The following is a 22,367-nucleotide window of genomic DNA, read 5'->3' as shown; positions in this document are numbered from 1 at the left end:
TGGCCCAAGTACATGTACTTAGGATAGCAGGATTATGCTACCCAAGAATACCACACTTCCCCCACAGTGTAATCCCTTCTCCATTGTGTGGGCTACCAACAAAATGCAGATGTTGACCAAAACCACGAACATGATACATGTCTGCCAAGAGCAAGATTCTGATGACACAAGTCTACGGCTATCACATTGTTCTTCTACTATGAGCTGTGTATGTTTTCTGGCCAGTCTGGCTTTAATGCTTTTTCTGATTGTATTTGCAGGGCAAAAAAGAAAAGAAAGCTAGTTACCAAAAAAAAAAAAAAAAAAAAAAAAAAAAAAAAAAAAAAAAAAGAAAGCTAGTTACCCAGTATTGAATAGTTCAGAATGCTCTCAGACCCTCTCCTTTTCCCTCTTACCCCCCGCCCCCCTGCCCCATTTCTCTTCCTCTTTGGTCAGTAGGAAATCCATAAGGCTTATTTTTCTCAGTCTCTTCTATTTTAACAACTGTATTTAACAAATATATTTGTTTTCTAACACTATTTTTTCAGTGTTTAGTTTTCTTATCTTCTCTAAGTCTCTTCTTCCTATTTCCTCTGCCATATTTTTCACTCCTTTTAATTGCAGCTTGTTCTAAATATATCAATTTATAACATTTAAAAGAATCTCTCCCTTCTTTCTGTGACTGTGACTAGTTTGATGAGTCTGACCTCTGTACTCTATGGGTTTTTGTGGTTTGGGGGCCCTGCTTGCCCAAAGGCACCCTGCTTCCTCTGAAGACAGTGCTGCAGCAGAGGCTGGGGCCAGGATTCCAGGGCTGCTCAACCACCAGAGCTGCTTGGTAGGGTTCGGTGACTGCTGGAGGGAAGGAGAGCAGCTAAACTTCCATTTCTTCCTTCTCTGTCACCCTCCTTAAACCAGGGTATCGAATCATCTTCAAAGAGGAACTGAAGTCAGGGAGGAGGGGCTGATCGGGCCAGCTGAATCATTTTATTAGGGATAGAGTTTCTTTCTTCTACTTTATCCCTGGGTCATACTCCCTCATTATTTCTTGTTTTCCTGAAGTGTTCTGCTAACATGTCAGCCCACACTGATGTCTCTCTCCTCTCAGGCAGACTCCTTCAGTGGTTATCTCTATCATTCATCTTGACACTAAATCATAGAATACCTTACAGTATTTAACTTTTCTGAAAGTAATCTTGTCTTTGAAACATAATAAGCTCAGGACAGCAGCGAGTAGAGTATGTGTCTTCTGTGGGTCTTCAGTAATACCTGCAAACAACTCAGTGTTTAGAATTGGCTTTTTGGTTTTTTTAAAGATTTAATTTTAGGGAATCTGCACAACCATTCTGCAGCTTGAACACACAATCTCGAGATCAAGAGTTGCATGCTCCATTGACTGATCCGGCCAGGCACCCCATAGTAGGCTTTTAATAAATATTTGTCCATTTTTTCTGTGAACCCAGATTTCTGCTCAACTGTTCCTTTCTTTCTTAGTTCCAACTCAACGTTTTTTTTTTTTTTTTCCTATCGAAACCTGTTTCTACAGAGGAGGTTTGGGAGGGTGAGAGTTTTGCAGGTCCCTCAGTTTTGTGAAGTGGTTACATGGCACCTAGGAGTCATAACTCTTCTTTAGACCTGTTTTTTATTATTATTTTTAAAATTCACATAATTTAAAGGGTTAATAGTTGCTCCCCAGTATTTCCTCTTCTGGCATTAAAGTAAACTATATGTTCTAAGTAGAAGGGACTTTCTTTAGAGTTCACAGAGATCTAGTTCACAATAAACTAGATCTTGCATGAACTAATGTGTGTGAATAAATATATGCATTTAAATTTCAATTTCCAATGATTTGTTAGTAATATATTGATCTTGAATCTTGAGGTTTTGCTAAATTATACCTTTGGTTTTGTGTTTTGTTTTTTGTTTTTGTATATTTCTTAGGAATTTTTACACAGTCATGTCTGAAAAGCAAGACAATATTACATTTTCAACCTTTTTTGCCTTTCATTTCTTTTTCTTGCTTTATTACATGGTATAACATGAAATATTACAATATGACACCAAAACAACTATCCATGCATACTTTAATTTTAATGCATTGATTAATTGAAAGAACATTGATCTTAAAATGATTTGGGGACAGAAAGAAAATGGAAAAGCTGGCTTTTCCATAAAATCATGCTAATATCACCTTTAAGAATAGTAAAGTAAACCTCCATCAAACAGCAGCAGAATATGCATTCTTCTCAAGTTCACATGGAGCATTCACTAAGATAGACCACGTTCTGGACTAGAACGCACACTTTAACAAATTTAAAAGAGTAGGAATAATATAAAAAAACACTCTCAGACCACAATAGAATTAAGCCATAAATTAGTAACAGAAAGATAGCTAGAAAATTCTGAAATATTTGGAGATTAAGTAGCACATCTATCAAAGAGTAAGTCTTGAGAGGAATTAAAAACATTTTGAATGAAATGAAAATAAAACTGTTCAAAATTTGTGGAATGCAGTGAAAATACTACTTAGAGGAAAATTTATAGCATTGAGTTATATATTATAAAATAACAAATAGTCTAAGCTTCTACCTTAGGAAACTATAAAAAGAAGAGTAATGTAAATATCAAGCAAGCAGAAGAAAAATTTAAAAAATTATGGCAGAGATCAGTGAGATTGAAAGCAGAAAAACAGTAGGGAAAATCAATGAAACCATGGGCTGGTTGTTTGAAAAGGTCAATAAAATTGATAAATATCCAGCCTGTCTAACAAAGAGAAAAAGAGGGATGACATAAATTACTAGTAACAGAAATGAAAGAGGGATCATCATGGACATTAAAAAGATCATAAAGGAATACTGTGAGCAGCTTCATGCCCACATTTGATAACTAATGGGCCAATTTCCTGAGAGACGCATTCTACCAAAACTCACACGAGGAGAAATAGATAACTTGAATAGCCCTATATTTATTAAAGAAATTGAGTTTATAGCTAGAAAACCTCCCAAAGAAAACTCCAAGACCAGATACCTTAACTGGTGAATTCTATCAAATATTTGAGGACAAAATAATACTACTTCTACACAAATCCCTCCAGAAAAATGAAGAGAATACTTTCCATATTACTCTTTGAAATCAGTATTATTCAGATACCAATACTAAAGACTTTTTAAAAATACAGAAATTCTTAAAATCTCAATACCTGTTTAAGTTGGCACCCACTCTTGAGATATTCATCACTTGTTGCCTGCCCCTCCACAGTTCTTTTGAAAAGAAAGTATTCTGACCCAGGACTTGGCCCTTTAATATAAGCCTCAAACTAAACTACATGATCTTCTTCTTACTGGTTTCGTATATTTGGACCTAAGAGCAGTCATTTAATTTACAACTGGAGGTGTTTGAAAAAAATGTGCTGGAACCAATCAGATGTTCTTCTCAGGAGGTTGACCTAAGAGACACATACAAAAGGAATAAATAGTTGATGGTGAGAGCTGAGAATGGAAACTCATATTTGCTAACCATAGATGGGCCCATATAAATTCAAGAAATTGAATTACGGGATCCCTGGGTGGCTCAGCAGTTTAGCACCGCCTTTGGCCCAGGGTGTGATCCTGGAGACCCTGGAACGAGTCCCACGTCAGGCTCCCTGGATGGAGCCTGCTTCTCCCTCTGCCTGTGTCTCTGCGTCCTCTCTCTCTCTCTCTCTCTCTGTCTCTCATGAATAAATAAATAAAATCTTTTCAAAAAAAGAAAGAAATTGAATTAATAATGAATAATATTCCAAAAAAAGGAGCACTGGTCCAGATGGTTTCAGTGGTGACTTCTACCAAACATACCAATTCTCTGCAATTTTTGCCAGAAAACAAAAGCAAAAGGAACACTTTATAACTCATTTTATATGGCCAGCATTACTCTGATACTACTACCAGATAGACACTTATAGGAAGAGAAAACTACAGACCAATACCTCTTACTAACATACATGTAAAAACTCTAAAGAATATTGGCACATAAAATCCAACAATATTTTATACACCACAACTAAGTGGATCTATTCCAGGTATACAAGACTGGTTCAAAATTCAAAAATTGTTTATTACAATCTGTCAGTCACATCAACAGGCTACTGAAAAAAATCACATGATAGTATATATACATCTAGAATTAGCATATGACAAAATCTAACATCCATTCATGATAAAAAAAAAAAACTCTTAACAAAATAAAAACAAAGGGGAATTTCCTCAACTCAGTAATAAACATCTACATAAAACCTATGCCTAATGATGAGAAATTAGATGCTTTCTGTCTATGGGAACAAAAAACTGCATTCTGTGACTCTTGCTTAGCATTGTGCTGGAAGTCCTAGCTAACACAGACCAGAAAAGGAAATAAACTGAGAAGGAAGAAATAAAACTGTCTTTGTTCATAGATGACATGATTGTCTAGGTAGAAAATCCCTAAGAATTCACTAAAAACAAAACAAAAAACTCAGAAAAAAAAACCCCTTCTGGAACTAATAAATGATTGCAGGATATGAGGTTAATGTACAAAAGTCATTTGCTTTTCTGTATATCAGCAATGAACAATTGGAATTTGAAATAAAATACACAATACCATTTACATTACCACAAAAAGAGAAATATTTACGTATAAGTCTAACAAAACATGTATAATAAGATCTGTATGAGTAAAATTGATGAAATTAATCAAAAGAGAGCTAGATAAGTGGAGAGATAGTCCATGGTTTGGAAGACTCAATATTTTTTAAGATGTCAGTTCTTTCCAATTTGATTTGTAGATTCAGGCAATCCCAATCAAAATCCTGCTAAGTTATTTTGTAGACATAAACAAACTAATTCTAAGGTTTATATGGAAAAGCAAGAGACTCAACAATATTGAAGGAGTAGAAAAACGTTGTAGGACCTGCAATACTCAACCTCAGGACTTACTGTGAAGCTATAATAATCAAGACTGCGCTGTTGGCAAAAGAATAGACCAATTAATAGAGAGCCCAAAAATAAGTGCACACAAATATAGTTAGTTGATCTTTGACAAAGGAACAAAGGCAATAATGGACAAAGAATAGCCTTTTTGACAAATGGTACTGGAAAAACTAGACATTTACATGCAGACACTGAATTTAGATACTGACTTTACACCTTTCATACAAATTAACTCAAAATTGGTCATAGACCTAAATGTAAAATGTAAAACTATAAACCCCTGAAAGATAAAATAAGAGAATGTATAGATGATCTTGAGTTTGGCAGTAAGTTGTTAGATACAACACCAAAAGCATGATCCATGAAAGGAAAAATTGATATATTGGATTTTCCTAAAAATGAAGAGCTTTTTTATCTGCTAAGACACTGTGAAATAGAAGAAAAGACAAGCCACAAACTGAGAGAAAATATTTGTAAAACACATATCTGATGAAGAACTTGTATCCAAAATATACAAACAATTCTTAAAATTCAACACTAAGAAAACAACTCAATTAAACAGTGGGCAAAAGATCTAAGACACTTCACCAAAGAAGATATATAGACAGCAAATAAGCATATGAAACCATTTTTAGCATCATATGTCATTAGGGAATTTCAAACTGAAACAACAAGATGCCACTACACTCATGTTAGAATGGCTAAAGTCCAAAAACTGAAAATACCAAATGTTGATGAGAATGTGAAGCAACAAGAGCTCTCTCATTCATTGTAGTGGGAATGCAAAATGACACTCACTTTTGGAAAACAGTCTGGTAGTTTCTTACAGATCTAAGAATAGTCTTACTATCTAATCTAGTTATCCTGCTCCTAGGCATTTACTTACATCAGTTGAAAATTTATGTTCGCACAAAAACTTGCACGTAATAGCAATTTTATCCATAATTTCCCCATTTTGGAAACAATAAGATATCTTTTAGAAGGTGAATAGATAAACTGTGGAACATCCATACAAAAGAATATTATTCAGCCTTAAAAAATCCAACAAGCCATGAAAAAAATATGAAGTAAAATTAAATGCAGATTGCTAAGTGAAAAAAGCCAACTTGAAGAGGCTACCAGCTATGTGATTCCAATTATATGTCATTCTGGAAAAGGTAAATTGATGGAGACAGTAAAAAAAAAAAAGATGAGTGTTTATGAGGGGTTTATAGGAAGGGGATGAGATGAATTCGTGGAGCACAGTATTTTTATGGCAGCGAAGAAACTACCTGTATTACACTTTAATGATGGATACATGATATTATGCATTTTTCAAAACCCATTGAAGTATACAATTCAAAGAGTAAAGCCTAATGTAAATTATAGACTTTAGTTAATAATGTATCAGTATTAGTCCATAAATTGGGACAAATGTACCACTCTAATGCAAGATATTAAAAAGAGAAGAACCTGAGGAGGGGAATATGGCATATGGAACATCTCTATAACTATCTGCTCAGTTTTCTACAAACTCAAAACTGTTCTAAAAATTAAAGTATCAGTTTTCGAAAACCAAGACAGCATGACCAAGCATATTTGAAAAAAAGTACAGCAAAACTCTTAGAAATAAAAATATAAACATTAAAAATATAAATATTAAAATGAGCAGATTAGACCCAGGTAAAGAGAATTGGATAACAGGACTGAGGAAATAGCTCAACTGCAACACAAAGGAAAAAGGAGATGAATGGAAATAATTAAGCATTCTTCAGTAGAAAGTTGAGGAGGGAATAAATTCAGCTACACACATACATGCACATGTATAACCTGCACAGTCACCTATATACGTAAACATACACATTGGGATACAAATAAACCATTAAAAATGTCTATAGCATATTGTTAAATTTTCAAAAACAAGTTATAAAGCTCATGTATATGGGATATCTTGTTTTATAAAATTATGTGTGTATGTATGTATTGGGCCTAGAGATATGAATATATGACCTTTGGTTATCTGTGAGTGATGAAATTTGAGGTGAAATTTTACTTTTGTTTTTTTTTTGTTTGGTTTAAATTATTTAGAAGAATATATCCCACATTTACAAAAACAATAAAGCTATTTTTACATAAAATATTTTTAAAGAGGGGTAAAACATGAGTAGTTACTGGACATTGAGGGTAGACTACAATGGTGTAACTCTTTTAAAGTTCCAGAAGGAGACGGTACAGAGAATGGTGTTCAAGGAAATTATGATAATGATGAAGAATACTCCAGAATTTATGAGACAATTTCAGACACTATAAGCACAATGCTTTACTGTTGAGATAAAGAAATTGATACTTGGACATACTGTGATGAAACTTAACACCAAGTCAAAGACAAGATCTGAAAAGCAACCAGACAGAAAAGGCTAATCATAAACAGGAAGTTATAATCAGAAATTTACGGCAGACTTCTTATAAACACCATTGCAACTTAGAAAATATAAGAATAATAGATATACCCAAAGTATTGTGAAAAAATACTTGTCTATTTAGAATTGTCTAACCTTCTTGGGATATCTGCTGAGAATGAGGGTGCAGTAAATATGTGTTCAGAATTTAGACTTTATTCCCCCAAAATCTTGACTAAATGAAAATCTAAGCAATCATGAAAATGAAAATCTTTAAAAATAGCAAATATAAGAAGATGTTTGCTATATAAAATAATAATTTACAACAAATAAACCCCTGGAGGAGATTAATTAGATTAATTAGATTTAGTGTTCTAAAACTATAATGTTAAGATATATATTAACTTTAAATTTGAAGTTGTTAAATATGCATGATAAAATATCATGGATAACCAATGAAAGAATAGAAATATAGTGTACAACTTCCAAACCAATAAAGTGAGGAAATTGAATTGTAAAGCCAACAACAGTTACTTAACTAAAAAAAAACAGGCAAGAGGAAGTAAAATAAACCAAGACAAATTGAAAGCATCCAGCCAGAATATCACACGGTATAAAACACAAAATATAAATACAATAAATACAAATGTATTAAATTTGCCAGTTAAAAGACAGAAATTTTTATATTGACTAAAATAAAATTTAGCCATACATCATTTGAAGACACTCAGCAAGACAATAAAGACATAGTTGAGAGTAAAACGATGGGGAAGATCTATCAGGGAAATGTTACAGAAATACACAAAAGCTTAGGTAGCTTTACTTATATATTTTTTTAAATTTTTATTTATTTATGATAGTCACAGAGAGAGAGAGAGAGAGAGAGAGGCAGAGACACAGGCAGAGGGAGAAGCAGGCTCCATGCACCGGGAGCCCGACATGGGATTCGATCCCGGGTCTCCAGGATCGCGCCCTGGGCCAAAGGCAGGAGCTAAACCGCTGCGCCACCCAGGGATCCCAGCTTTACTAATATTAAACAAAATAGGCTTTAAGACACAAAGCTTTGTTAGTAATCAGGAGGACTACTTCATATTGATAAATGGTTCTGTTTACCAGAGAATTTAATAGTTACGCACTTCTATTCGCTAACAAAATAACCTAAAATTTATAAACCTAAAAATGATGACCCTAAGGGATATGTTGACAAATGCACCACCAAAGCAAGAGATTTCATCACAGTTTTCTAATTATTGTTAGGACAAATAGATAAAATGTCAATAACAATTAATTTGTTCCATTACTGGCAGTGTTAACATTGATCACTTGATTAACGTGCCATCTGCCAAGTTTCTCCAAAAGTTCCTGTTTTCTCTTTGTAAATCAATAAGTATCTGGAGGGAAGATACTTTGAGACTACACAAACTATCCAATCTTTCATTGTGCTTTTATCCGCTAATTTTGCCATCCATTGATGATTTTTGCCTCTAGTAATTACTACTGTGTTATTTGAAAAATGATTATTATCTAATTTCATCATTCTTTCACAGTTATTAGTTGGAACTCTGCTATGAAGCAGAGCTTTACCTTATCCCCAATTTAGATATTCTTTTAAAAACTTGTATCATTTTGGGCTCTTGAATGTCTTTTTCATTCTATGGGTGATAATTGATTGCTATCATTATTTTGTTGCTTAATTATCCCTGTATTGGTCATCGGAAGCCCCTTCACTTTGGCTTCTGTGGGTTTTTTTGGTAATGTCTCCATCAGTTTTTGAGTATGTACTTGATTTCCAGCACCACGATAGTCCAGGATCATCTTGTGTTTTCCCTGATACAGCCCCGAAATGAACTATTTCTCCAATGATCCCTGGTCAGAGAAGAACACTTTAGACAGTACTCAAAACTTTTAAAATTGAGAAGTTTAAAACCTGCAAATATTGGAGGTATTTGCTAGCCTGTGCACCAACCAAGTTATCAGTACAAGTTTTTTAAATGTCGTATTATAAGGTTAGGTCTACAAAAAAGAATAACCAATAAAAATACCAAATATTTTAACCTTCAGCATACCAGGAAAAATAGTCATCACATTTACTGTCTGGGTCCAACGAACTCTTTATATTTTTAAAAATTTAAGTTATTTTATGAAAAATTTACAGAAGTAAGAATAGATAAACAAAACAAGAATTTAAACATAACAAACCAGATTTTTCTTCCATATTTTCCTGGGTCTTTGGAGGTATTGCCCAGAAATGGGCAAGAGCCTTTGAATCTGCTCATCAGTCATAATGTATGAAATAGGAAATACTCACATCATAAATATTGATTGCAGATTTTAAACACATCTCTAAAAGGTTATAGCTTATCATTACTTCTGGTTACTTCTTGCATGTGTATTTTCACAATGTAATAGTATTGGAAAGTTTGAGTGCTCATAATTTTGTATAAAAGAGGATGGCTATCTTTCTACTCCATTATAACAAAATGTTTCTATTTTTAGTTTTATAAACAAATTAAATTGATCAATCCAGTGAAATTTTCTATTTCTACATAATATTTGTTCTTCCAGTCACCTTTGTAAATACATCTACCTTCAGCATTTGTCCATTTATGAACCATATCAAGTAAATTTTGCCTACAAATATAAAGTTAAAAGAATTGTCACATTTGCTTTTGGCTAAGCAAGATGGTCCAGGTTTTTGTTGCAAAACAGTAAATAATTAACTCTCCTATTGAATCAGTTAGAGTATCATATTTTCTTTGTGTATTTATAAATATCATTTTTTTGCTTTTTGATTCTTGAGTTTGAGAAAATTTACTTATTTATCCTAAAGACTTGTAGTCCAAGATTTTCCTGAGTCAACTTCAGTAGTTTCCAGTGTTTCTCTTTGCCTTCATCTTCTGCTCATCTACAATTGCAAAAGATTCACCTTTCTTTGTAAATCTTCTCTATATCATCTTGGGCTGAGATGAAAAATTCTGAATTCCTAGCTTTTCAGTGAAAGCTAAAAGAATATGACAAAGATGGTGTCTCCGGACTTCTTGTATGTGCTTTCAAAAGATGCTGCATTTGTTTGGATAGCACAATAAGAAAACAGAAGGATGATAAGATAGTTGTAATGTACTTATTTATTCCTTATTGGGCAGTCCCATAATTTTTTGTTTTGTTCTTTTTAGCATGGTTGGAAATAAATGATGAGTGATAATGGAAATTCCTAGGATGATGAAATAGCAAATTGTTTCAAGATACAGAGAAAGGTCACTAATATCCTATAATGTATCTTAAATTTATAATATGACCGTGTACCTTAATGTATCTTAAAATTATAGTATGACCGTGTACCTAAAGGAAAACAGAGATTAAGTTTTATTCCCTTAAAAAGTAAGTAATTTTTCTCTTTCATCTTTGGAAGACCTCTAAGAATCAGTAAAAGTTGTGAAATATCAACTCTTACATATAATTAGAACTGCTCAGTGAAGAAATTAAAAATTAAAATTGGATTAAAAAGGTTAAGAAGTTTCAGTCAAAGAGTGAATAAAGAGAATAAGGAATATTGGCAAGACCCCTCTTCCTTAAACCTGATAATAGTTTTCACTCTAGAAGTGAAACTGATCTCTTAATTTTTTTCCATTTGTTTCCTTGGAGATCATATTGTGTTTCAAAGAATATGCAGATCTGATGAGCTGGGAACTGTTAGGAAGTTTGTTAAATGGAGTAGAAAGAGAACTAGACCAGGAGTCCAAGAACTATGATCTGATTAAGGCTTGGACTCTAACTAGTTGTGTTTCTTTGGGCTGAGCAGTCCTGCAAATTCTAATGTGGTAGAAGGAGCAGTTGACTGACCCAGAACCACAAGAATGTGCTCTGCCAGACTCTTAATCTGCCATCCTCCCAACTTTCGCATCTTTAGTAGAAATAATAAAATTCTGCCATTAGAATTGTTGTGAATATCTAATGAACTAGTAGAGACTGGAAGACCCTGGAGGGCTGGAACTGCTAGTCATCTTTGCCTGTCGTATATCTAGAAGTATCTATCTATTTATTAAATAAATGCATATATTACATTAAGCATGTTTATAAATTGTACATTTAAAATGTCATGCAATTACAAGGTCATTGTGTTTGTGCTTGTTATATATGAATTAAATGCTTATGCAGATTTAAGGTTTTTTTCACTTGATCTTAAAAGCCTTCAAGAGGGCTCCTAGATGGCTCAGTTATTTGAACATCCAACTCTGATCTCAGCTCAGGTTATGATCTCAGGGTCCTGGGATTGAGCCCTGTATCAGGCTCCATGTTCAGCAGAGAGTCTGCTTGAGATCCTCTCCTTCTGCCCCCCCCACTCCCCCATATTGCTCTCAATAAATAAATAACTCTTTTTTTTTTTTAAACCTTCAGGAAAAGAAATCTTCTTCAACACAGGCTCATTGTTTTATCAAATCAAAGAAAAATAAAGCTTTGGAATAATCTAGAACTAGATATTTAAAATTGTAGATCTATCCTCATTAGCCTCATCTGTGACTATTAAAATGGCAGTCAATAACAAATCAGTTTATCATTGTGCTTATTTTAAACTGACTGATGGCTCATAAGTTCAGAAATTTTCATTGTCACACTATAAATTTTATAGAGTAAAATATTTTTGTCTATTCTTTGAGCTTTCATAGTCTAAAAATACCTGTTTGGGTTTCCCAATATCAATAAAAATTTTTATATTTCTTTACCCACATTTTCTTTTTCATCAACTCATTTCTTAGAAATATTCTGAGATATTAACTTGAATAATTTTTAAACTATTGGTCTCTTTGCCATTTTAATAGAATCTCCATTTCCTTTATAAGGAAACCAAAGGTCTTAAGAAATCCTTGAGAGACCAGTTTGAAAGACAGGCCTTTTCCCTTTGTTGAGCTGTGTAGCCTACTCAGCAAAAGGAAAGAAATCTAACTTGGATTTACACATGTAACTTGTTTAACTCACTGATTAGTTTGCTCAAAGTCATTGCTCAGTTTAGGATCTGACTCTAAATTAAGTGAATGCTTACTTATTCCAGGCTTCCTTGAGTTCCCCTGGGAAATTACTTATGCCTCTGACAAAGAAACTAGGATCTCAAGCTTGATGACTATCCATTTGTTCTATGATTTACTCCTTTTGGATAGTGGCCAGAGTTTGGACAATCAGTAAATGTATTCTCAGCCTTAGTGTATCATTTGTATGTATGTGGCACTCTGTCCTTCCATCTTTGACTCTTTCACTGGTTGGCAGGTTCACTAAAGGTAAGAAATATGTTTAATCTTCAGATGACCTTGGGGTAAAAAATATATGGAAGAAATTCCTGAATTCCAGAAGAGGCTGGACTGCATGCTGTTGGAGGGTCTCTGGTAATGCTTCGAATTCTATGCTTCCCTTAGATGCCAGCAAGCATGGAGAACAAATACTACTACCGTGGTACTTCCATAATACTTCACCATTGGATGGCTTCCTCTCACCCGTCTCACCAACCTCTTTCTCTTGTTTGCTCCCTCAGATTTTTATTAACAACGAGTGGCAGAATTCAGAGAGTGGGAGAGTGTTCCCTGTCTATAATCCAGCCACAGGAGAGCAGGTGTGTGAAGTTCAAGAAGCAGACAAGGTATGTCTTTCTTAGAAGAAGGTTCCCTATGACATAACTGCCTTCAGACAGCAAGCACTAAGCTTGTGTTCTCCCAATGCCAGCACTGACGTTCGTTCATCACCTCTTCTGGGAAAGCAGGTGGTGTTTTTCCTTGATCTGGAACATTCTGTCTCTTCAGTTGTGCCTCTTCCTCTCTCACAGGCAGACATAGACAAAGCGGTGCAGGCAGCCCGCCTGGCTTTCTCTCTTGGTTCCGTGTGGAGAAGGATGGATGCTTCAGAAAGAGGCCGCCTGTTGGATAAGCTTGCAGACTTGGTGGAACGAGACAGGGCAGTTCTTGCAGTAAGTAGTCAAAAAAAAAAAAAAATCAAGGCTTGACCCTAAGTTTACCATTCCAGTGAAATGTAGATTCCTCAGTTTTCCCACAAGTGTGATGTGAAGCCAACCTGGGAACGAGATGAGTACATCATATATGTGAGAAAGGCGAGGTGCGTGGCTTGTGGGAGCAGGCAGGGAAGTGCAAGAGCAGCTCCGTGTCTCTTCTAACTGAATTTTGGAGAACAAAACCATAGCCTCTCATGGCTGGGAAGGAACTTCCTGCCTTCCTTTCCAGACTTACTCTACCCTCGTCAGACAAAACCCAACAAAAACAGTTAAGTGGCAGGAGAGTCACCAGAAGCTTGCAGAAAGCCAATCCCAGATGATTCATTTGAGAATCAAATAGGACTGGTCTTTTTGTTTTTGTTTTGTTTTTGTTTTTGTTTTACCCCCCAAGAGTTAACCTCTCCTGACTAAAGGAGAATCCTTCAGAAGCAGAAGGCCTCTCAGACACTTCTGCTCCCTTTGTTCTTCTGCCACTTTCTAGAACCAAGAAAAAGGAGAGAGAGGAGGGGGACGACAACTTTCTTTCCCTAAATCATGTTCTCACTGAAGGAATTCCTCTCTCCCAGTGGTTCTTCTGTGTGTTTGTTTTTGCTATTTTTTAATTTTTTTATGGTTTTTTTTGTGGGGTTTAGGAATATGTCATTCAAATAGTAACATTTATACTCTAGAACTGCTCGATATGTCTATTTTTATTAAATGGACCAGATACTTCACTATTAATGGGTAATGGTTGTTAACATAAATATTTACCAAAAACCCCACATTTTTTGTGGGGTTGTTTGTTTGTTTGTTTGCTATTTTTTTTTAATAAAAGTCTATTTCTTAGAGAATACACACGGCCTGGAAGCTGGAACCGTTTGAGAATGCCTGTGTTGTATGCCAGGGACCTCCACCCCCATAAGCCACAGTTGATTAGTTACTATTTAGGAGTGATCCTTGTGCCCTCCACGTGGGAAATCAGGGCACCATTGGGCTTGCTTTGGGAGAGGGAAGTCTGAGTGTCTTTCCTCACTGTCCCCTGTACTATGGCTCTTCCCTCCCACTGTCCCCTTGAGGGGTCTGCTCATAGGATGGGAACGAAAATGAATCCTTTACAGAGATGACTTAGAACTGTGACTGTATACAACATTTATTTTTCTATAAAAACACTTTCTAATCTGGTACATCAAGGAAAACTGTTCTAATGAGGTGTTCTCTGCACTGTGTGAAAAAGGTGTTCCATGATAAAGTAGCTTCTTCTCAGATATTCGCAGGACACTGAGCCTCTGAAAAGCCCTGCTCACTGTTTCTCAAACTTCCTTAAGCCTCAGCACTGCACTATTTTGCAGTTCATCTGTCTGTATTGTGCAAAACTGAATTCTTTGGAACCCTTGAGGGGAATGCTGGTCTGCATGCTTATTATCTTTCCACTGGATTATGATTTCTTTGTGATGAAAACTGTATTTTACTTCTTCTTTTGTGACCTCAGCACAGTTCCTGGCACATAAGTGGTCAGGGGGAGCACATTGATGGTCTGTGTCTATTTACTTGAGTGCAATCTATATAATATTCACAACATTCCATTAACAGTGTGTACTAGATAATGATATAGTTCATTTCTGCAGTTATATTTTCGTATCATAAAATTCAGATGCCATCCTTTTTCTGACATATGTCTCACTGGGATCAATTCCCTTTTGCCATTACATTAAATGAGATTTCTCCTTTTAAACATTTCCCAAGCTGTGGAAGGACTGTGTTTTAATAAGAGGTAGCCTCTAGAATATAGGGGAGTTTCTGGCCAGAGAGTGGGGTTAATACCTCATCCAAGTAAACGTAATTAATTGAAAATAAACACAGGTGAATTTGGCTGATGTCAACAGTTTATTGGGACCATATAGGTGGCCCAGATTCTGGTTATTGACTCGACTTTGGTCAGTGCTTTGTAGAACTTGGTTGTGTGCTGGCTGCATGGAATAATAAATTTCCTTAAAAGTACTGGGAAATAATTTGATTCCCTTTAATAAAAGGTGAGTCAATATACAGTGATAAGCAATGTGATCTTTTAAAATGAGTCCCATCTTCTACATATAGTAAGTGGGTAAGTTGCACTGTAAGTAATTGTATTTTTATATCATTGGATGGAGAATATTTCCATTTTAATTTTGTCAGCGCTGAAGTCATTCTCGTGCCAGTATGTTATAAAATGTGCTTACAGAGAAGGACGTGAGATTATAAACATATGTTATTGCTTATTTAATTTGTTAAACTTGTAACACCTTTAATATTTCTCAAGTTGAAATACTCTTCTCATTTCAGTGTGTTCATTTGGATCTTTTTTGTTGTTGCTACAGATTTAAGCAGTTTAGGAATATGTCATTCAAATAGTAACATTTATAATCTAGAACTGCTCGATATGTCTATTTTTATTAAATGGACCAGATACTTCACTATTAATGGGTAATGGTTGTTAACATAAATATTTACCAAAAACCCAGCCCTAAAGTTGTTAAAGTGTGAGCTTCCCTAGAGGAGATCTTGCTTATTTGATGGTAATAAATAAACTCGCTGTGCACTGTGGATATTCCATTTCTCAGCAGGGGTCTTGGCAGCGGTGAAGAACGTTTTATATTCTCATCAGTTGCATAAAAGCCCAAGTCCCTGCTCCTCTTTATGGATTCAGATTACTGGTGTAGACTCCAGAAAAATCCCCACGCATTCTGATCATTAATATGACAGAAGCCGGTTTGACAAGCAGAACATTTCTTTATCATCAGTTGAAGAAATGTTGCATTTATGTATGATTTGGATAGTGGTTCCTGTAGACACACAGGCACAAGAACATGTTGATATGTATTCATTGTGGTTTTTACTGGAAGCTAAACTAAACTGGCAGTACTAAAAACCTGTTTATTTGGGAAATCAGAGTTGACCAGGTATGCATCATTATTCACATTCATTCATACTCTCTCTCTTCCTTTTTTCCTTCTGCTCCAGAAATTATGCAGTAGATCACTGGAAAGTTCTCTCCATTTCTTTTCCTACAGACCATGGAATCCCTAAATGGCGGCAAACCCTTCCTGCAAGCTTTTTACGTGGATTTGCAGGGGGTCATCAAAACCCTTCGATATTATGCTGGCTGGGCTGATAAAATTCACGGGATGACCATTCCTGTAGGTACGTGAAATCTCAGTACACTGAAAGGGTAACCTGAGGCTCCACCAGAAACACACTTTCACCATCAAACACAAACAAGTCACAGAACGCAGAGAGGAGCACACTCACGGCAGCTTGAACTGAAGATCTGAACAGACTACGTCCCTAACTCTGACAGCATCTTTAATTCTGTACATGGACGGTCCACACCTAAGTGCAGGGGAAGCCACTTCCATCAGCACAGCAGTCAGCTAAGGCCCAGGTGGAGTTGTCAGCTGCTGAGTGCTCAGCACTCTGCTTTGTGAGGTGCTGGGGGTGTGGAGAGGTGTTGGATGTGGGGAAATCAGGGCAGATTCCAAGAACATTAAGACTTGGTCCTTTGCCTCCTGAAACATGAGATCTACATGTTTGGAAGAAAGTACTCTAAAATGTTAACAGTTGTCTCTTAGTGGTGAGATTGTGGATGATTTATGTCTCTTTCTCTGTATTTTCTCTGTATTTTCTACAATGAGCATGACTATCACAGTCGGTAAAAACAACAACCATCCTTTCTTTTAAGATCCAAGTTAGGAGATAGAACCAACAACACAAACGCATATCTCTGTGGGAAAGTGACAATCAGGTGCTGAGCCATGTGGCTTGGCCGGTCAGTGCCATAGTCCTATAAAGGGGAGGGAAAGTTTCCAAGCCAGGTTTGCCGGTGGACAGGTCCTGATCACATGCTAACCATAGCTAACACCTGATTGAGGGCTTTCACAGCAACCCCAAAGGGCAGGCAGCATTATTAGCATCCTCGCTGACAAAGGGAGAAACTGAGGCCTAGTGAAGTTAAGCTGTGTTCCGAATTCGCCAGCAAGCAACTTGTAGAGCCGAAATCCTGACATTAGAGTCCGGTGAATCACTTCACTAGCTGATCCATTTTAGATCCTGGGAGGAAGAAAGAACACAAGAGGAAATGAGCAACTGAAGGAGATACGAAGGTGAACAGACATAAGGAAAGGAAATAATGTTCATTGAGTGGCTCCTGGTGGCTGCTAAGTGCTGAGCCAGGTACTCTTACCTGTGATCTCCGGAAAACAGCCTGCTTTCTGTGGGTATGCTAGGAGGAGTAGAAAGTAGGGCTGGGCACTTTGGGGTGCCTCATGAGGGCCTTCCTAGGCCAAGTGTTGGTTTATCGGGAAAGGGAGTGGCTGGCTGGTAGTGCAGATGCCTTGGAGCGGTGCTACTCAGACTTTGATGCATGTATGTATTGCCTGGGGGCAGTTTCTGATGGAATAGGTCTGGGTGGGGGCTGAGATTCTGCATTCCTAATCAGCTGCCAGATGATGCCTCTGCAGGTGGTTCTCTGTCTTGAGCAGCGAGTAAAGGATAGAGACCAGCACCAGCCAAGTGGCTGTTGTGGTGCTTCATTCAGGCATGGGGCAAGAAGTCACAGTGAGAGTGGAGAAGGCACAGAGGTGAGACTTGAAAGGTCTGTTTTCAAATGACCTCCACAGGGGCACCTGGTTAGCTCAGTGGTTGAGCGTTTGCCTTCAGCTCAGGTCGTGATCCCGGGGTCCTGGGATCAAGTCCCGTATCAGGCTCCCCTCTTCCTCTGCCTGTGTCTCTGCCTCTCTCTTTCTGTGGCTCTCATGACTAAATAAATAAATAAATAAATAAATAAATAAATAAATAAATAAAAAATAAACAAACAAACCTGATGAATGATGGCCGCACATAGAATGTAAGTCTTTAGAAAATGGGTTTGCAGTTATAGGTACTCTTCCTTGCCATCCAGAGGTTTTACTTGTTCAGCAGACTCAGGATGGAGAGGTTTGCTCCTAGGAAACATCGGACTCTTTGTGCAGTCCTGGCTCTGAGGATATTCCAGAACACCTGTTCTCTAGCAATACCAGCAGGACTTATGAATGGCCTAGGTGGAGCAAGGTTATTATGTGGTATGAGCAAACCTATTGGAGGACTTGAGAATTAAAAGCTTTGTTAAAAACAGAATATGTGTCAGCCTTCTTAGGTTGGCATCTCCTATTTCAGTGTAGAAAGGTAAATTAACAAGACCAAGGCCCTGGTTCCCCCCGCACCCCCACCCCCACCAGCACCATTTCACTATTAAATACATAGTGGGCATTTAAATATATTTTCCAATGATTTACAAGCATCTTAAGAAATAAGGTGAAACAGAAGGCTGAACACACAAATCTTTATTTGGCCTAACAATATCTTAGTGTTCTTTTGCTTTCTTAGGAGAGAAGACCCTAATTAGATAAAGATTTACTGGAGTCTCTGATGTTTAATGCTTGATTTTACTTTATCTGAAAAGAGGCCTCACTGTTTTCATCTGCTGCTCTTTGGAGGTCCTGAGGACATTGAGTAGGAGTTAGAAACACAGGGCTTAGAAAAGGCTGTCACAGTAGTCTCTCTTACCTTTCTTTACTCAAGAACTGGTGTTCTGTCTTTGGAGGGAAAAGTGAGGAATTCTCTTAAATCCTAAATCATTTTTAGTTTCCCTAGTTTTTCTTAAAGTTCATTTAGGGAGCCACCAGGTGAGGGACCCTCGGGAGAGTCAGGAGGTTGGGCGGTGATCCTAGGACGCTGGGGACTTGAGATGCAAGAGCCCTCCTGGGGTACCTCACGCAGATGAGGGAAGGATGGAGGCTCTTGGGAACTTGGCAGCTTTCCTCTCTGTTCTGGGTTTAGGTACATTTGCACTTGCCCATAGGCTACTGAGAATTCAGCTCATAGGCCCCTCTGGGGCTAGTGCAGTGCTTAGGGAACCTAGCTGGACTGAACTGGGGTGAGGCGGTGTAGGGGAAGATCAGAGAAAGGGGGGGGGTCATTATTATTCACTTATTTATTCTCACATGTGTTCAGTCAATCCGTTTGTGTTTGTCATTGTAAATCCATAATTTAACATCAGCTTCATTTTGTCCCTCATTCTTGACTTTTCCAACTGAACTCTGGAATATAAGAAGGTTATTTATTAGTCTTTAACCATGCGGCCTTTATTGTGTTACATACATTTCTTTGTGAAATACCCTAATTTTACATTTGGAATTATAAAGGAATAATGTAGTTTATATTTGCATAGTAGTTGATCTTGTAAAATGTTCTTACAGCCACAGGACCTCTGTGATTCTGTGGGTGATCCTGTGAAGCAGGTTGGGTTTTTAAAAGTATTGTGGGCAGCCCGGGTGGCTCAGCAATTTAGTGCTGCCTTCAGCCCAGGTTGAGATCCTGGAGGCCTGGGATCGAGTCCCATGTCAGGCTCCCTGCATGGAGCCTGCTTCTTCCTCTGCCTTGTGTTTCTGCCTCTCTCTTTCTCTGTGTGTCTCTCATGAATAAATAAATAAAATCTTTAAAAAAAAAGTATTGTACCCATTTTACAGATAAGAAAATGAGACAGCAAGGGTTTAGTGTCTTGAACAAGATTACGTGGCTAGTAGGTGGCAGGCTTGAGAGTCTCGTTCTGCCTGAACCGTTATAGACCTTCTTACGGGGGGATTGGTTCAGCAGGATGGGAAGATGAAGAGGCCAGTCACCCTGGTGAACTCTCTAACACTGCAGATTTTTAGATTAATACACTTTTGATTCTTGTTATTCCATGGTAGTTATATTCTGTAAAGTTGGCTTGGACACTAATCAGCAAATACCGAACCGTTGCTTCTAGAGGAAATGCGGGAATGAAGGATATCCTATGGTTCGCCCAGCTTAGTATCTGTGGCAGTAAAGGGTAAGAACCAAGAAGAGTAAGAAGAATCGAATCATTGTCTCCTTCACTCCTTCCCAGTTAGGGAGGCAGGAGAGCTGTCATATCTTGGGAAGAACTTTTCCTTCATCTCCTCTCACAGGCATCATCTTTAGTCTCTGTCATTCACTCTTTCCTCCATGCATTCATTCATTCGACAGTTTTGTTTTGTTGTGTTTTCTTTGCTTGTTTGTTTTTGAGCATCTGCTGTGTTTCATGTCCTGTGAAACTCTCCTTGCACTGGAGATACAAAGGTGAGTAAGTGAGATGCTTAACGAGTAGTAAAACAAGTAAGTAGATAAGCAATTGAGGTACGGTGTGGCACATCCACGTATGGAAGCATGAAGTTCAATGGGGCTCCATAGGAGAGGCGTCTCACCCAGTATTAAGGCTTCCTGGAGAAGACAGTGGGATGAACAAGGTAACGTCTAAGAGGGCAGTTAAGTGAAGATGGAAGTAGGGCCATCATGGGTGGTGGTAGTAGCCTGTGCAGAGTATGGAGGGAGGACAGTGCAGTGTGGTAGTGGGCATGACGGTATAGCCAGGTGGAGAGGATAGTGAGGTTCTGGGGCCTGGTAAACCACGCTACAGCAATGGTGAATCACTGAATTATTTTAAATAGACAAATGCCTTGATCAAAATTGCATTGTACAGAGAGCACTTTACTTAGAGCAAGGACCTGCTTTTTTACCCTCCCCCCTGAAGGGTACCTTACCTTTAGAGTATTTGAGAACACGAGAAACAGGTTATGGCAAGAGCACTTTGAACCTTCCACTGGACAGCTGTTTGTCCCTCCAAATTGAAAGCTTCTCCCATCCATCCCCATTGCCTCTCACACAAGGCCCATAGTGGAAGAACATCACGGAGTCATGCAGCATCAGTGTGATTCACAAGGGTCTCGATGTTGTTCACTTGTCAACACTGGTTTTTATTTCCTGCCATGGTATTCAGTGGAGCTATTCTTTCTGACCATAAATCTTAAGCTTGATCCTTTTACTATGGCTCCTCCTAATTATGCTGATAAATAATAATCATTACTATGATTTATTGATCACTTCGTGCCCACTATATTATCTCTCATCTCATAGCAGTCCTGCAGGGGGAATACTATTGTACCCATTTTGATTATTTTTAACCTATATCAAAATCCTCTGCTGCTTCTCATGCCCACAGACTCCTTATAATGGAGAAAGAATCCAAGCTTGTTTTCCGTTTACCGAAGGAGAAATGCAGGTTAATCTATTTGCATGACTTAAGATTTTTTTCTGTAACACGTGTTGATTTTATTGATTTTGTGATATGTAAGCAGGGAAATGTCCATGCTTTAAGCTGAATTCTGAGACAAAGATGGCCTTGTGATACATTAGCAGAGGCTAAAAAATCTACCCAGACCATATGTGATTATTTATCTACTATACCCTCTTTCCGTTTAACCTTTTAAACTACAGTATGGGCTGAAAATGTGCAGACATTGACTCAGATCATAAGGTATTGCCTTCAGCAGCTCAATCTAGTTTAGTGCTGTTGACAGAGAATGTGTATGGTCAGGTATTTTGTTCACTCGGGCTGAGATTAAGGAGCTTTTTACTCTGCCCACCCAAAGAGAAGAAGCTGACGTCGTCAGTGGGACCTGAATTGCTAGTGACAGGAAGTTGTGAAGTCTGGCCCACATGTAACTTCTTTGAGAAGTGAAGGTTAAGAAAGACCTGAGGCCAGTCTACTCATTTTTCGGACAAAGAAACTGAGGTCAAGAAGTCACTTTTTTTCACAACCACTTAACGGAGTGGTGGTGAAACTAAGATATCTTCATGACTCAGGAGTACGTAATTTAACTTCTGAGAAGCTACTGTCAGACTCCTGGGAAGAATAGTGGTAACACCACTATATGCTAACACCAAGTCTCAGTGTTTCCATAGGCATTTATAGGGTTTATCATTATAGCTGTAAATGTTTAGTGAGGTCTGTGCAGTGTCAAAATACATAGATATTTGCTAGGGGACATAATGGGAGAGCTCAGTGGAATTGGTCTAATTGTTCAATACTGGGGTCATCAAAAGAGTTATTTACTCCTTGAAACACAGGTTAGAGAGTCCATTCACTGAATTGTGTTTAACAGATTTTTATGCTATTAAATAAACTCACTTTTAGTGAGTATATAAAATTTGCTGCAGTTCTTGAAATACTCTTAGTATTATAAT

The 22,367-nt window shown here is 37.3% G+C and overlaps 1 protein-coding gene across 1 annotated transcript in view; it reads left to right on the top strand.

Annotated features, from left to right (window-relative positions):
• The window catches only part of ALDH1A2 (aldehyde dehydrogenase 1 family member A2), a 96,023-nt gene that overhangs the window by 27,150 nt on the left and 46,506 nt on the right, over positions 1-22,367 (top strand). The window contains 3 exon segments of the mRNA NM_001287089.1: positions 12,822-12,926; positions 13,110-13,250; positions 16,319-16,448. Coding sequence (NP_001274018.1) covers positions 12,822-12,926; positions 13,110-13,250; positions 16,319-16,448 — 376 coding nt within the window.

This window comes from Canis lupus, chromosome 30 (genome assembly GCF_011100685.1).
Source record: "Canis lupus familiaris isolate Mischka breed German Shepherd chromosome 30, alternate assembly UU_Cfam_GSD_1.0, whole genome shotgun sequence".
In the NCBI taxonomy this organism is placed as follows: domain Eukaryota; kingdom Metazoa; phylum Chordata; class Mammalia; order Carnivora; family Canidae; genus Canis; species Canis lupus.
The sequence above is the reverse complement of the archived record's forward strand: the minus strand, read 5'-3'. Positions and strand labels throughout refer to the sequence as shown.